The 15,557-nt window shown below is 44.6% G+C and overlaps 1 protein-coding gene across 2 annotated transcripts in view; it reads left to right on the forward strand.

Annotated features, from left to right (window-relative positions):
- Positions 1-5,904: 5,904 nt before the first annotated feature.
- SLC44A5 (solute carrier family 44 member 5) overlaps positions 5,905-15,557 on the forward strand; it is a 99,218-nt gene continuing 89,565 nt past the window's right edge. The window contains exon 1 of one of the 2 annotated variants that reach the window (XM_075759084.1): positions 5,905-5,949. In XM_075759084.1, the coding sequence (XP_075615199.1) occupies positions 5,919-5,949 (31 nt within the window). In that variant the 5' untranslated portion in view covers positions 5,905-5,918. Of the gene's footprint in view, positions 5,950-6,008; positions 6,403-15,557 lie in introns of those variants that run through there. The other variant, XM_075759085.1, reaches the window with a different exon arrangement.

The following is a 15,557-nucleotide window of genomic DNA, read 5'->3' on the forward strand; positions in this document are numbered from 1 at the left end:
TAGGTGCACTCGTAGGTCATGTCTTCCAGTTAGTTTCATCCAAAATTCAGCTTTGAAATCTCTCTGTGAATCAAGTAAAGCGCAGTAAGTGGGGACAGTTGGGAGATTCACCTCAAAACTACTCCTTACCTGCATTAAAGTGTTCATGTAGACACAGCCTGAGAAGGCAGTTGTCTGAAACTGTCCAGTTGAGGAAATTGAATCGGGAATATGCCTTAACATTTGCTGTTCTCCAGGTTTGCCTTACACTAGAAGCATCTTTGCATGTGAAATTTGCTACTTGCCTCTGAAGACAGGTATCTATGTACTTTCTGGAAGCAAGCTTCTGTATTAAAAAGCTGCGAACTATCTGTGATCTCCTGCAGTGTTGTAGAAGTTAAAGAACAGAAGAAGTTCCAGAAAAGGGAAGGAAGGAGTGCTTGGAGCCAAAGCAAAGGTATTCAAGGAGATTTTTGCTAAATGACAGGAGCAACTGGGGTAAGGTACTAGAACCAACCCTTGATTAAGGTTATTAAGGTTAATACAGTTTGCACATATGAAGCTACACCCTTGCTCACCTTTCTCCACTCCCTTGAATCATTTTCTCACTTACGTCTCTTCGCATCTCCTTCTTGGGTAGATGAATGAGAAATTTTTTGACGGCGTCATGTCAACAGAGTTTCTACCAAGTCAGGCTGGAGGGGAAAATTCAGTGGTCCATGTCTGCTAAGTATTTGGGAAGAGAGGGATATGAAAGATGGCAAAGTTATCTGTCAAAGCCTGAACCACTTGAACTTTGAGGTTCAAAATTATTTACATAAGGAGTGACAATAGATAGAAGTTTCTGTTAGGTGTATCTAGCATTTTTAGCATGTCTCACAGAAACAAGAAACACAGCATCTGTCTTTCCTTTTTATCTTCTGAAACCCTTATATATAACCTCTGTCATACTCCTTACTTATTATTCCTCTGATCCCTTTCACTGCAGTAAAAATTGTACACTGCACTGTTTATTGCATTATTAACCTAGAATACTCTCTTTTATACTAAACACCAGAATACATGATGCTCATTGCTGAAAGGTATAAATCAGCAAGTAAACACAATAAGAATATTACATTACAAATACAGCAGGCACTTTAGCAGCTAAAAAAAAAAATCTTCAAACTACGTTGTTTGGTACATTTCTCCTTGTAGAATCATATATTAATAAAGGCCCAGTTGCAACGAGCGCATCTCTCAAACGTATTTAACACTCGTAGGTTAGATCCCAGAACAGTAACGTCGTAAAAGAAGTGTTTCGTCAGAGGGGTGCGCGGGGCTGTGGCAAACCCTTCCTAACTGACCGCGGTTCCACGCAGCCGGAGTTGTAGCGGCACCGTGGCAGTAGGGGGCGCTGCAGAAAGGCCTTTGTGCCGCAGCCGGACGGGACCGGGGGCAGCGTTTGACGGCGTGCGAGAGCTCAGCACTAGTCTAAGGTGCAACGGAGGCACTAATGTTGTAGTGAAACCTGTGTGATTATTTTTATCAAGTGCACCAAATGACAAAACACAAAGTAAATTCTGCCTTAAATCGCAAGAGTTCGATTTCCGTAACAGCCGACAGAACTTGTTGCCTGCGTACTGAAGACAGAATTCAGTAACGATTACAGCTGTTGCTGTTGTTGAATTGCGTAAGGTAGAGTTCAGAACGACTAGCTGAGATTATAGCCCTATTGAGACATGTGCGGTGAAAAAGTAAAGAAAGAGAGAAATCTTGCGTTGGAGATACTGGAAGAAGAAGAATGGGAGTGAGAATATGGTGAAGGTTGAGATTTTCACCTAACATTCATGTGACAAACGACTAGGTCCTTTGTGACACTGACAGCTAAAACTCGTTTTGCCATGAAAGTAACAAGTCTTGTACTACGTCAGATCAAAGGTCCATCTAGCATAGTATCCTGTGTATGGCAGTTGCAATGAATGCCTGGGGAAGCATTCGAGAACAGAGCATTTACCAATAATGTAGTGATATTTTTTTCAAATTTTTTTTCTACCCTCCAAATATTTTCCAATTCAGGAGTTTCCTGAGCTGGAGGTGATGCCTTTGTATTTAATAATGCTTCATGAATGTCTCTTCCATTAACTTGAGCAGTTGCTTTTTGAATGTGCTGCGAACCACAGCTTAGTTTCTTAAACTATGAAGAAACATTTTGGTTTTTTTGTTTTCAACCTGAATTCTGCTAACTTCATTTGCTGTCCCTACTGCTTGAATTGGAAGAGGCAGTGAACCGTCAGTTCCTAGTCATCCTCGTTGTGTCAATGATTTAAGAGAAAAACGTCTTGATGTCCCCTTAGCTATTTCTTTTCCAAGCTGAATAATCCTCTTTGGGTACTTTCTACAATGTCTTGGTTTTGTGGTGAAATAATCAGAATCATAAAGTGGCTCATGTTGTTGCATAAAGATGAGAGTATAAGTTCTGTTCTCTTTTTCTGTTATTTTCTGATACTCTTTTTTCTACAACCTCTGAACACTGAGACGAAAATTTTCACATATTATCTATGATAACAAAATAGGTTTCCTGGGATGTAATGGTCAACTCAAAGCTCATCTTTGTATGTAATTATTTCTCTGCAACCCTTGTCTGTATCATTTTACATTTATCTACCCTGAGCTTATCTGAAAGTCTTTCAGTCCCATAAATAACTTACTATCAACAGCAAAATTTTCCACTTCAGTGTTCCTCTCCTTTTTCAAATCATTGATGAGTACCTGGAACAGCAAGAGCCCAGACACGTAGGCCTTTGAGATTCCGTGGGCGACCCCACCACTGTAACAAATTTTTGTTTAGCCTTGAAATTTTCTAAAAATATTGTTGTTAGGGTATGTGGAAGGAAAGTGTCTGCTCCTTTAAGGGTATCCGGTAAGAACCTTTCCAATGCAAAAAGGGAAAACAAGAAAAGGAGGAAGCCATAAACAATAACACAGACCTGACTGACAAATTGTAAGGGAGGCAGCGATGAGGTACAAACCTGGTAACCCAGTCAGTCACACTAATTGATGAGCGCATGTTTATTTCAGTAAGATTATCTGATCAAAGGTCTTGTCAAATGAGATACGAAGAAAAAGTGGGAAGCCATAAACAAAATGTGGAGACACAAACTTGACAGGCAAACATAACAGCAACAAAGACAAGAAACAAACTGGCTCTCAGTAAACTGCAGGCAAACTGGAACTTTGCGACTGATAAGGATGCAAATCTGAGGGTCTGTAATGCTGGAAAGGGATTTGTGGAGCCACGCAAACTAATGGAGGAATGTGCAGGGAAGGGCATCTAGAGGAATAAAGGAGGCATACACAGAATGGGGTATAAAGCGGACCAGTCATGTGTAAAAAAGGGCAGCCAGTACACTTGTCTGACTGAGTCTGACCTGACCATCTGATCACCACAGTCGTCTTATTAAATTCTATCTTCTTATTAAGTCTATCTCCTTAACTATCTCTCTCTGTAATCTCACTCTCTGTCCCATGTGTATGTGTGTTGTCAGGATAAAGTGCCAGCTACTGAAGGTCCTATGTGAGTGGATTTGGTACCAGCAAACGGAGTCAGACTGGGAATGTGGGTGCCCCTGGCCTGCGGTGTCAGCCACTGGAGCCAGTGATGTCTCAGTGTCAGCTGCTGGAGCACGTGAAGGTGTCAGCTGCTGGCTGCTGAGGCGGGAACAGCGTGTGTCCCAAAACCTGCTACTGGGAGAGACTGGTGTGGGTGAGGCGAGTGAGCAGCTCAGTGCCAGAAGCTGGAGCAGGGCTGCAAGTCACAGCTCGTGTGTCCGATGCTGGCTGCTGAGGGTGGCGAGTGCCAGTATCTTCCCCAAAGTGGCATGTCTGTCTCATTCGCTGGCAAACTTCAAGCTGGACTCACCGGTGAGTAGGAGATGCTGGGTCCAGGCAGGGGTATCAGGCAGGCAAGGATCCATGCTGTTATCCAGAGTGACTTGTGAGTGTGGACTGCCTATACAAACTCCATTACCTTCATTTTTTATTGCATACTTTGTTGAGATTCCAATGCCCATTCTTGAAAGTAGGCTATATATAGATACACCCCTCTGCACAGAGGGAACAGAATAACACTGAGCTGTACAGCAATACTGAAGAATACTACTTCAGCTTTGACCAGCAAATTCTGTCATGCCCTGCTACCTTCAAGTTGCCTTGCCTTATCAGAATGAGCCAGAAGACATTAACCCACCACCTTGCGACTTACAAAGCTGTCCTACGCAGCTTTTCTCACGTTTGGCTCAATCTCTGACACAAGAAGCTCTTCTTTCTGTTGGTGAGATTGTCTGAATTGATCTCCTAGTCATCAACACTGAGATGAAATAAGGATTTCTTCTTAGACAGCAAAGTATGTCATCCCTTTTCCACATCAGGTGTTTCCCTTGGGATCCATATTTCCTGGAACACAGACAGGCATCTTGGGTAGCTAGACTGGCTAAGTGGCTTAAGAGGATAGGTGGACTAGATTTGAGAAAGAACTCTCACTAACTTTGCAGACCACCAGTGGCATACAGAATGCATAACCCTCTGCCTAGGCAGTATTCCAATGACATGAGGAAACTGGAGGAAGCAACTAGTCATTTTAAAAGTTGGAAGGAAAAAAAAATCCTCACAATTTAATGCAGAGGGGGAAATAACTTCCCCCAGTACTTCCACTGCTAGCAGACAAAACCGCATATCTGAAATTCAGTGATTAGAGCAATTGACCTGAACTGAGACCTCTGGGAGGATGGATAAGGTGCTACATATGCCTGATTTAATTTTCTTCAGACTAGCCAAGGCAGCTAGCTCTACAAGACCTGGTGTTGCACTGATGATGGAGGAGGCACATACCTTTACTGCCTCTAGCACATATGTGATCGGTTTATGTTCCAGTACAACCATAGTAACAACTTCCATGATCTATGTGTATTAATTTACTCATAAATAAAATAATCATGTGTCTTTGAGGGTCTTAAGCCTATTTTTGAAAAGGTAACTTTATTTGCAAGCCTTGGAAAGTACCTTTTCCTCAAATTGCTCATGTGTAGAAATGTAAATGATGGCCTACAGGTGCACTTCTGTCAAGAATTCCATTGGGTTACTTCAAAATTTTTTCACTACAAAATGTTCTGTGTGTTGGACTTAGTGATGTTTCCCTAACAACAGAGGAATAGCTAAATAGCAACTTGACATCTGAATATAGTGTCCTTTTGCTTTAATGACGATTTGGGCTGTCACGACCGAAAAAGAATCTCAGCAGCCAGACTAATTGCTCTTTTAGTGGCCATTGTCCCATTCAGATAAAACAAAGGGAAGTGGATGGCAACTAAAGGAAAGCTTATGACCAGTCATCTGTATTTGTCAGGACTGAACCTGTTTTTTTGACTGCATCATGAAAATGCCACCACCCAGAACCAAACCCGAAGTGTTAGGATTCCTCCCGGTCAGGAGGAGACAAACCCCCCAGCTCTCTGTGAGCACACCAGAGTGCTCTGACTCCTTAGCAGCCCTCGTGAGCTCATGCCCTTTCCTCGCGTGGACCAGCGGCTGTTCCCCGTGGGGCGGCGCGGCCCGGCGCGGCCAGGAGAGCTCAGCACGGGTGGCCCGGACAGCTCCGCCCGGGGCCGCGGCGGGAGGCGCTTTCCAAGGTCGCTCCCGGGGCCGGCGGGGCCCGGGCGGGCAGTAAGCGGCTCCAGGACCGGCTGTCTGCTTCCTGCCAGCGGCAAAACCTCTAGGCTCAGGCCAGGGGCACGGAGAGGGGGAGCCTTCCCACCCTGACAACGGCACGGGCGCCCGCCGCCCCCGCCGGAGCCGATCCGGGTGCTGGCAGTCACGTTTCGCGGGGGAACGACCAGCGTTCGGCGGCAGGGCGCTCCTCCCAAGCAGCGCCTGGCGGCGGCGGGGGCGGGGGGGCGGAGAGGATGGAGACCTCCCCTCCGCGGACCCCACCAGGTACGGCGCCCGCTGCCACCAGCTGCCGAAGTTGTCGCCGGGAGCCGGGCCCAGTCGAAGTTAGCGAGGCGCGTCCCGAGGAGCGGGGGAGCGGCGCGGCGGGGGCGTGCGGTCCGGCTGCCGGCCGTCCTGCAGCCCCTACGCCTGCCCTCAGCGCGCCCCCTCTGCCCGCGGCCCCCCCGCGCGGCTCGGGCACCGCCCCCGCGGGCTCGGCGCAGGCGTCGGCCGCGGAGCCGACGGGACGGGAGGGTCAGCGCGGGGCGCGGGTGGTGTTCCGAGCGGCCGCGGCGGAGCGGAGCGGGAGGCTGCCCGGCCGCTGCCGCCTCTCATGCCTTCACGGCAACAAAGGGCGCGCTGAGCGGCGGGCGGAGGCGCCGGGCCCCTGGCTGTGCTGGCGCGGAGGGCACCGGGAGACGATGGCGAGGAAGGGAGAAACCTCCACGCCTCTCTACGGTGAGCGCCCGGGCGCGGGGGCAAGGCGGGGCGGGAGCCGGTGCTGGCGGGCGGAGGCAGCTGGCGCCCGTGCCTCCCTCCGGCCTGTTTACATTGCGGATCCATGCAGCGGCAGCGAGGGAGAGTTTGTTTCCCTCGGCGGGTGCTGGGGGGACGGGGTGGGCGTAGGGCCCCCCCCCCCCCCCCCCCCCCCCCCCCCCCCCCCCCCCCCCCGTGTAGGAGGGAGCCCCCAAAGCCGCTGGGGCACCTCTTCGCTCGTGCTGCGGCTCGCCCGGCCCGAAGAAGGCGGGACGGTCGGGTTCGGGGAGGGAAGCCGGTGGGCGCAGAGATGGGGGCGGGCAGGGCGAGAACCTCCTCCATCCCCCCCTCCCCGGGAGCAGGTGCTTTGTAGCCGCTTTGTCCGCGCTCTGGGAAGAGGGCGGCTGCGGAGCGTGCCCGTCCGGCGGCCGGCGCGGCCGGCAGAGAAGGCCGCCAGGCGGCAGGTGCGCGGGGCCGGGCCGGGCCAGGCCGCGCCGGCCGTTGGGCAGGCGGGACCGGTGTGTGGGGCTGGGGGCTGCTTACCCGCGGGCCGTGGTACTGGGGCCGGGAGGCGGGAGCCCGCTACGCTGTTGGTGCTTGTGGGGTGCCGGTGTTTTGGGCGTAGGGACTGGGAGCTCCGCAGGCGTAGCCGGGGTACCCGGACTAAGCGAGCTCCGCTCCCTGACTGGATCCTGCCAGCCAGCGCGTCGGGGAAGGTCACCGGGAGCAGAACTTCATCTCGGTGCTCGAGCATTGCTTTAATTGCTCCTTGGGAGCTAATGTGTTTGCGACAGAGGACACGGGGTTTGCAAAGCTTCTCAGCCTGTTTGAGGTGTCGCTGCACAACCGATCTCCTCTTCCAACGTGCGCGAGATTTCCATGGCAAAACAAATCTGCAGAATGAGCAAACCCCCCATAGAAACAAGGCTGCTTTTCTGTGAGTCCCGAAGGCTGCCTGCAATTGGCCAAGTTATACAAATGGGCAAAAATGGGTTGGTAAAGCAGCCTTTGCCTTGGTATCACAGGCATGCTGTGTGTCATGTTTATAACTCGGGAAACTATTTTGTAATTCATCTCTATGGTCTGAACCTTGATCTGGCTAAAGGAAAATTCACAGCTTGGCTTCCTTCCAAGATGGAAAAGGGGAAAAAACCCAACATTTAGGGAGGGAAAACAAGGCAGAAAGAAATTACAGTCTTTCAAAGGTGAACTCTAAATAGATGAGTCTGTAGTTATTTAACTTCTGAGAGAACCTGTTCCTACTCCTCTGGAATTCAAATGGTTTTGCAGGTTACTGCAGAGGGAGTAGGCCTAGGACCGTAGATACTCAGCGCTGGTGGTAGAAAGGTGGGCATGGAAATATGCTTCTGAGAGAAGAGCAGGAGTACAGTATTCAGGAAGGGCAAATACCTTTTGAATAGAATTCAGTAAGTGCTACCTATGCTTCCTCACTTGCCATTTGTAAGCAAGACCACTCTGGTAAGAAAGTCATGACAGGAAGTACCAGGTGTTGTATTGTCATAATACAATAATTTTTCAACTTCATTTTCCAAAGCATGTTACTCAGGTAAGAAGGGTGAGCCTTTAGTTATTCAACTTGAGGGGGCAGGGCAATATATCTCTAATCAACTCGTAGTTCTGAAGAATTATTCTGACTAGAATTTTTGCTATTTTAGCTGTTTCATGTCATCAGTGTGTTTGCTTCCTTTTATCTCATTTGCATATGTGGATTGCGTTAGTGATGGTGTGTATTATGTTACAACATTTGTAGGAATCTTGAGTAATTGCTCTAGTACTGGGAAGCAAGGTTTGAACTGAGACGTGTTTTCCCTGTTAGATCACATAATGTTAAAGACTTACAAAGGGGAAGTGCAGCATTTCCGTTCTCCTTTCAAATTAGTTTGCTGTAATAGTTATTCTCTTGACTTTGTTATCTCTGCCAGTGACTGGTTATAGGCCCATAGGTATATTTTTCAGAGGTATAGGTGTCCTAAACCTCTCTCCTTGGAATCTCAAGGATTCCTCAGAGTTTCAGCATTTATAAATGACAAAGGCAAATTCTTCTCAAAAGTTTTGGTCTTTTAACTTGTGGCATCAATCTGATTCTTTAGAAGAGATGAGTCAAGCCCACGGTTGACACCTGATGTTAGGCTGAACAATTTTGTAACTGCCTCAGATTTCTCTTTGAGGTAACAAGTATCCTATCAAGTGACTGGTTGCTAGTTAGACTGCTGGAAGCCCAACGTACTGGACAGAATGGTTGACTGGTATTGTGAATATGGCTCTGTAAAAGGTTTTGATAAGCCCATAGGCATTTTGAGGCTTGTTCCTCTTAAGCGCTCTCACTTTTAGCTGCGTTGTCTGTCTGCATGCATGTGTGAGAAGGATTGTAAGGTCATCTTCAAAAACAAGCTGCTTAGTGGTTCCTTAAGTTAAGTCTTCATTGGGATAGCTGTAAGCTGGCTCCAGGAATTGCACCAAGTTATTCCTTAAAATAGGTTAAATATGAAGGCTTTGCTAAGAACAATGACATTGACTTTATCGAGGCCTCTCTCCCTAGCAGGGGACTTCTAAATGAGAAAACCCAAAGTTCTTTCCCGACAGGAAGGTTGCCACTGAAGCTAAAGAGGCAAATGACTCATTATTTCCTTTACTCATTATAGCCGATTGTGGTTGTGGGATCTTTATTTTTTAACCAAAGTAGTATTTTCCTTTATATAACTGCAATATTAAGGGTTGTCATGTGACTGTTGAAATCAATGGTAAAACTCTTTTTGACTTCATTGCAGAATCAGGCTCTTAGCAGTGATTGTACCATAAGCAATTTCGTATAGTAGTGAACTGTAGTTCAGTAGTTAGCTTACAAATCACTGAAGTCCAAATGGATGATGGCATTGTCTTTAAAGAAAGCTTTTATCACTATTTTAAGAAAAATTATCAAGAGGAAGTATATGAAGTGCCAAATTTTATTACTTTCAACTCAAATTTAGTTAGCTTGCTTTTTTATATCTGCATATTTGGATCATCTCTATGATCTAAATAATTCCTATGATTTCTTTTGACAGTAATGGGTGCAAACAAAACTTGAGTCTATATTTAGGATTCCTAGTTACTGCTGTGAAGTGATCATGTCAGGTTTTTTTACTAGAAAGAATTCTATTTGTTTATTTTGTCAAGTGGGGGAGGTTCTTCTGTTTCTCTTGGAAGAGCTTTTGATGAGCCATGAAACTTTCTATCAAGATATGTTATGTCTTGTAGCTTGGCCTGCATGTCCCTTTCTTGATTTCATCCAGTTACCCATGTGTACCATGCAGGAAGGACATGCTCAATGTAAGGAAAATGGGATATTTAGCCATAGCAGTGTCATATGATGTGGAAGCTGTTGGCTGTGACACTGCTACAGATAAAGCCTCCTTAGCTCCTGCTGGTAAATCCTTGTGTATCATGTTATGTAATTCATTTCACCTCTGAGGTTCAAATTTCATACCAGTCGGTGACATTCATATTAAAGCTGAAACTTGATTTAACATTATTTCACATTTGAGTATACTCAGAGGTGTTAGAAGTAGGTGAAACTCAGATTCAGATGGTTTAAACCTTTCTTCCTCTGATATAAATTTGGTCCACTTTATTTGCAGTGTGTGTTTTAGGATAAATTCTTTACTCTTTGAGCACATCTGCTGAACCTAGGTGCAGAGCTTCAGCAATGTCTGATTTTGTTAACATCCTCGTTTTAGATAAAACAGTTCACTGTGGAATAAATTTAGGGGGCTGGAGAGAAAAACAGATAATTTTAAAAGCAGCACTTTGTAGTATGTTGTTTATTACCGCAGATAGGTCTCTTTGAATGAGAACTTTATCTTTTAGTATGCTTCTTCATCTTTTGCCTGGTTCTGTAGTAATGTCCTCCACAACATTCTTGTCCCGTGAGTTACAGTCAGTGGCTCAACATCCAAGTGGAAACCAGTAAGTGGTGTCTGTATTGGGAACCACGCTATTTAATATCTTCACTAACAACAATAGATAGTGGGATCGAGTCGATTTGCTAGAGGGAAGAGATGCCATCCAGAGGGACCTTGACAGGCTTGAGCAGTGGACCCGTGCAAACCTCTTGAAGTTTAACAAGGCCAAGTGCAGGGTCCTGCACATGGGTCAGGGCAATCCCTGGTATCTGTACAGCCTGGGAGATGAAGAGATTGAGAGCAGCCCTGCAGGGAAAGGCTTGGGGGTGCCAGTGGATGAAAAATTGTACATGAACCGGCAGTGTGCACTTGCAGCCCAGAAAGCCAATCGTATCCTGGGCTGCAGCAAAAGAAGCGTGGCCAGCAGGTCAAGGGAGGGGATTCTCCCCCTCTACTCCACTCTGGTGAGACCCCCATGCAGTACTGTGACCAGCTCTGGAGTCCCCAGTACAAGAAGGACATGGAGCTGTTGGAGTGAGTCCAGAGGAGGACACAAAACTGATCAGAGGGCTGGAGCACCTCTTGTGTGAAAAAAGGCTGAGAGAGTTGGGGTTGTTCAGCCTGGAGAAGAGAAGCCTCTGGGGAGACCTTACTGCAGCCTTTCAGTATATAAAGGAGGTTTATAAGAAAGATGGAGAAAGAGTTTTTACCAAGGCCTGTATTGACAGGACGAGGGGCAATGGTTTTAAACTGAAAGAGGGTAGACTTTGGTTTGACATAAGGAAGAAACTTTTTACAGTGAGGGTGGTAAGTCACTGGAACAGGTTGCCCAGAGAAGTTGTGGATGCCCTATCCCTGGAAGTGTTCAAGGCCAGGTTGGATGGGGCTTGGATCTAGTGAAAGATGTCCCTGCCCATGGGGGGGCAGGGGGATTGGACTAGATGATCTTCAAAGGTCCCTTCCAATCCAAAGCATTCTATGATCATTATACTGCTTTTGTATTTGTAGCTAGCACCTAATGTCCCAAGTTGTTTAGATGACTTAAATTCTTATACTGTCCCTCTAATTTGTCTGGGTGTTAATTACATGAAGGAGAAAGTGGTGTGTTGACTTTAAATTGTGATGAGATTCTGAGCCGTAGGTAATTAAATTGAATTTTATTGTTTGTTCCAAATTTTTCCATTAAAAAAAGTAAATCCTATGAGTACCAGAACTCAGGAAGCCAGGTTTCCTATGCTCATGTCTTATGACTGATTGACTTTGTTGTCAAAGTTAATCAAGTTTTGGTGGACATTAGGCAGTAACTTTCCCTCCCCCCATCTTTGATTCTCTGCAGTCTATTACAGTGTTTGCTTAACCTTTCATGCCTCAAGGCATGTACAGGTTAGTCTTTCTCTACCTCCTGCCGATTTTCACAAAATGTAAAATTATCTTGATACGCATCCATTCTTCTGGCAGATTTAATGGAACTTGGAGATGGAATCAAAAGTTATTGGAAAGTATAAACAAAACACACACAGAAGGCTTATGCAATCACATTGTAGATTTATTGAAAAGTAGATTTAATAAATGCGATGATACTTACTTGCAAAAGGGTGACTTGTTGAAAAAAAATTAAGATAACACAGTATGTACTTTGGTTGAGGTAAAAGTGACAAAGCCATTTTAGGCCATTTATGTGCCTGCTGTTTCTCTCTTGACTTCATAAGTGTAAAATGAATGCAGTAGGGGACACATGCAAGACCATCACACTGTGTATATGTGAGCTAGCTTTCTACTGTCTGAAACTATGAGGAACGTTTCTTCCCAGAGCAGAACTGGGCTCTAAATCAGGTATCCAATGTGGAGATGTGTCTGTATACTCTAAGCTGTATAACATATTTATTGTTTGTGATCAGGAAGTTCATGATTGTGTTGAATATTTTTATTATGAGTTTTTTTTCTTGGAATAGATAAGACATAAGTATGTATCATAATTCACTTAAAAATCAGTATAGTATCAAGAAAGAATTAGAAATGTAGTACAAATTTGTTTCATTTTACCTTTTTGTCATTACAAGATTGTAACCCAAATTTATCTTTAAAGTAGTCAATAGAAAGTTGTGCCCCAAAACTTTAGGAAGCACAGGACTGATAATCCTAACTTTTTCTTATGCATATTAAATTACAATATTAGAGGAAAAAATAAAGATCCCTATTGAACTGCGTGAAAGTGAACAAAAAGGTTTGCAGTAGCTTTCTAGATAAATTACATTCAATTATGTAAATATGCATTTTAGTACTGTTCAAATACACATTTTCATAATCTGTACTTGGAAGACTTTAAATGCACGTTATTGACTGCAATAGGATATGATATAAATATGTATCTAGACAGTGTTAAAGACATATACTATTTTTATTGGACTATGATGATTATCTCTATTAATGGATGCTAAAAGAAAAATTAGAGTATTTACGCAATAGAATTGAGACTTTCTGAAGAGCAGAGTGGTTTATTGTGTTGAGGGGAAATTCTCTCTGCTACCATACAATTTAACAAGGATGTAATGAAATTAACTCTGACCTTTGCACAGTTTCTACATGATACAAACTCCAGGAAAGTGTAGGGGTGTAAAGGAATTGTCATGCAGAAGAAGACAAAGCTCAGAGCTTTTAGTGGCACTCCCTGTGTTATCAAAACAAGGCTTTACATATGCGTATGAAATTTTTAAAGCCTTCCTGTTTCCCTGAGCTATGTGCTCTGAAAAAGGAGACGTTGCACTGAAACATTAAGCATAACCGTTGTGGAGTTAGAACTAGTACACTTACCATAACTTGGTAGTTTTGTCAGTGAATCCTTCTGTTTAATAGCCATGGCATTTCTCTGCATCAGGGCGCTGAGGGCACAAATAGGTCGTTGTTGCCCTGATCAGTCTCACTTGGGGCTTCCACCCATGTCATCCGACCAAGGGTTCCATTTAAGCTCGGGCTGGTGCCTTTGGTTCCTGCCTGAGCTGTGTCCTAGGCGTGTCTGTCCCTAGTCCTGTTTCAGAAGTGCTACGTGGACCCTGGCTCGTTACCCTGTCTCGCCTGATGATCACTGAACTGTCAGTAGGACCTGTTGCTGTCATGGCTTTGCATGCCTGCTGCTGATGCTGTAGGTGTGAGGTCATCATTGCACAGCCTGTGTTTTGGGCATCCTGGGGTCCAGACTTGCCTTCCCTTAGGGAGCAGTCCTGCTCTTGCTGTTCCCTCACACTCTGTAGTCTGTCTCCACATCATTATGTCTTCTCAATATGACTGTCAAACGCTAAAAGCCGATCCTTTTTGGATTAATCGGCATTTTATGCATTCGCCACAAAGCTGTTGTTTTCACAACTCAACTTGATAAAAAGAAATTAAAGAAACCTCTTTATATCAAATTCAGAGACACTAATGGTTGTGTTAAAGTGAGATTTTGCACTTCTCTGATACCTGTTTGACATGTTTATGCGCTGGTGTGCTGGCAGTTAAATGTCCTCAGGTGTTCTATCTCTTTACAAGCTTCTCTCACTTTCAAAATCAGGTATAGTCTTAAATGTAAAATAAAACCAAAATGAAATCTAGCCCTGCCTGTTTTTCTCTCATCCACATACATGTGGTATACTTGTTTACATATTTTTGTAAGCCTGCTGGAAATCTCAAAGACAAGAGAGGAAGTTTGTTCAGTCAGGAAGTAGACAAATAGACAGTACCTTGAACTTGTCCAGCTACAGCTGCATAAATAACTGACATGTTTGTGTTTCAGTGGGCAGTCCTGACAAATTTTAAAAGTTCCAGCTTTTTAATTCTTTCTTCCTTTTTTAGTCCAAAAGGGCTTACTGAATTCGGTCCCAAAACACTCAAGGTTTTCAGTATCAAGTATTTACAAACCCTTCCCCACTCGCATCCCCCCAAGCTGTAGCTCAGCTGTGCTCCCAGCTCTTCATGGAAAAAGAACAAGTCTTAGGCTTTAGAGAGTTGCTTAGGTTGCTGTGTTTTGGAGGTTGGGGTTTTTGTTCTTTTGCTTTTTTAAATACTTCTATCATTGGGCTGTCTTGCTGCTTTAAAAACAGTATTGCGAGAGATGGAAGAAATAAAGGCCTAAACATTTTTGCGTGCTGAATGTAGTCATTATGCCACAAAAGGTATCTCTGGTCCGAATGGTAAATTTCAGGCCTAGTTAATCAGAGCTTTCTTGGAGGGCAAGGCTTTGAAGCATATTCCAGGACTTGCTCAGGTCCCGTGTTATGGTTGGACTGTTGCCTGCTGTCTACCGTCTAGAACTTATCATAGGTTTGGACTGGAAGAGTGTACTTCTGTGCTTGGGAAAGAAGATAGGTATTTACAGACACATGGAGTTATTTCTTACCAGAATCAGTACAGATGAAAAATAAGTTTTGCTATCGAGGAGAAATTCTTAAAGATGCCCCTCCAAAGTGGTAGATGCATTTATAGTGCTGTTTGGTTTTCCTGTGTAGCTTCTCTTTGGCATATTGTTTTTCATAATCTGTCATTGAAATAATAAAATACAGAATAAACATAACTATTTTCTCACATTAAATTCCTGGGCTGGAGTGTCAACTCCATTGTAGCAAATTTGTCAGAGTTTCTCAGAATGTACACCAGTGAAGCTGAGACAGTTTTCATAATTATTTGGCTCATTAGAGGTGAGGGAAGGGATAGGAAATCAAGAAAAGTTTTTGTGTTTTATACTACTGGTCTGTAATAACAGAATTTAGCATCTGTACTAAGCTGAAAATCTTGTTTGTGGGCAAAGAGGAAACACACCTTATATATAAAGCCAAGGATTCTATAGTTAGAATAATTAATATCTAAACAGTCTAATCCAATGATCTTTATCAGTTCAAATCTAGTTATGACAGAAAGTACTTCTATACAGAAAAAAGTCTTAATAATAATTACCATTAAATAGCGTTAAAATTGGTATAATGCTTCTTAGTTTCAATCCCCTTTTCCTTTTTCCTAGTGATGGAAGGTTCATCCTTCCATGTGTTACTCACAGTAACAACAGTAATGCCCCCCCCCCCCCCCCCCAAACACACACACACACACCCCCGCCCCAGCAATGCTGAAGCCGCCAGGGTTCATCCTTCCATCACTGCTCCAGGTCCTAAGGGTGGTGGCTTTGGTCTGGTGTTACTGTGACTTGCCAGCACCTAGAGTCCCTTGCCAGCAGGAATATGATGTCGATATTGATAGTTTTTTCTTCCT

Source organism: Balearica regulorum, chromosome 8 (assembly GCF_011004875.1).
Source record: "Balearica regulorum gibbericeps isolate bBalReg1 chromosome 8, bBalReg1.pri, whole genome shotgun sequence".
Taxonomy (NCBI): domain Eukaryota; kingdom Metazoa; phylum Chordata; class Aves; order Gruiformes; family Gruidae; genus Balearica; species Balearica regulorum.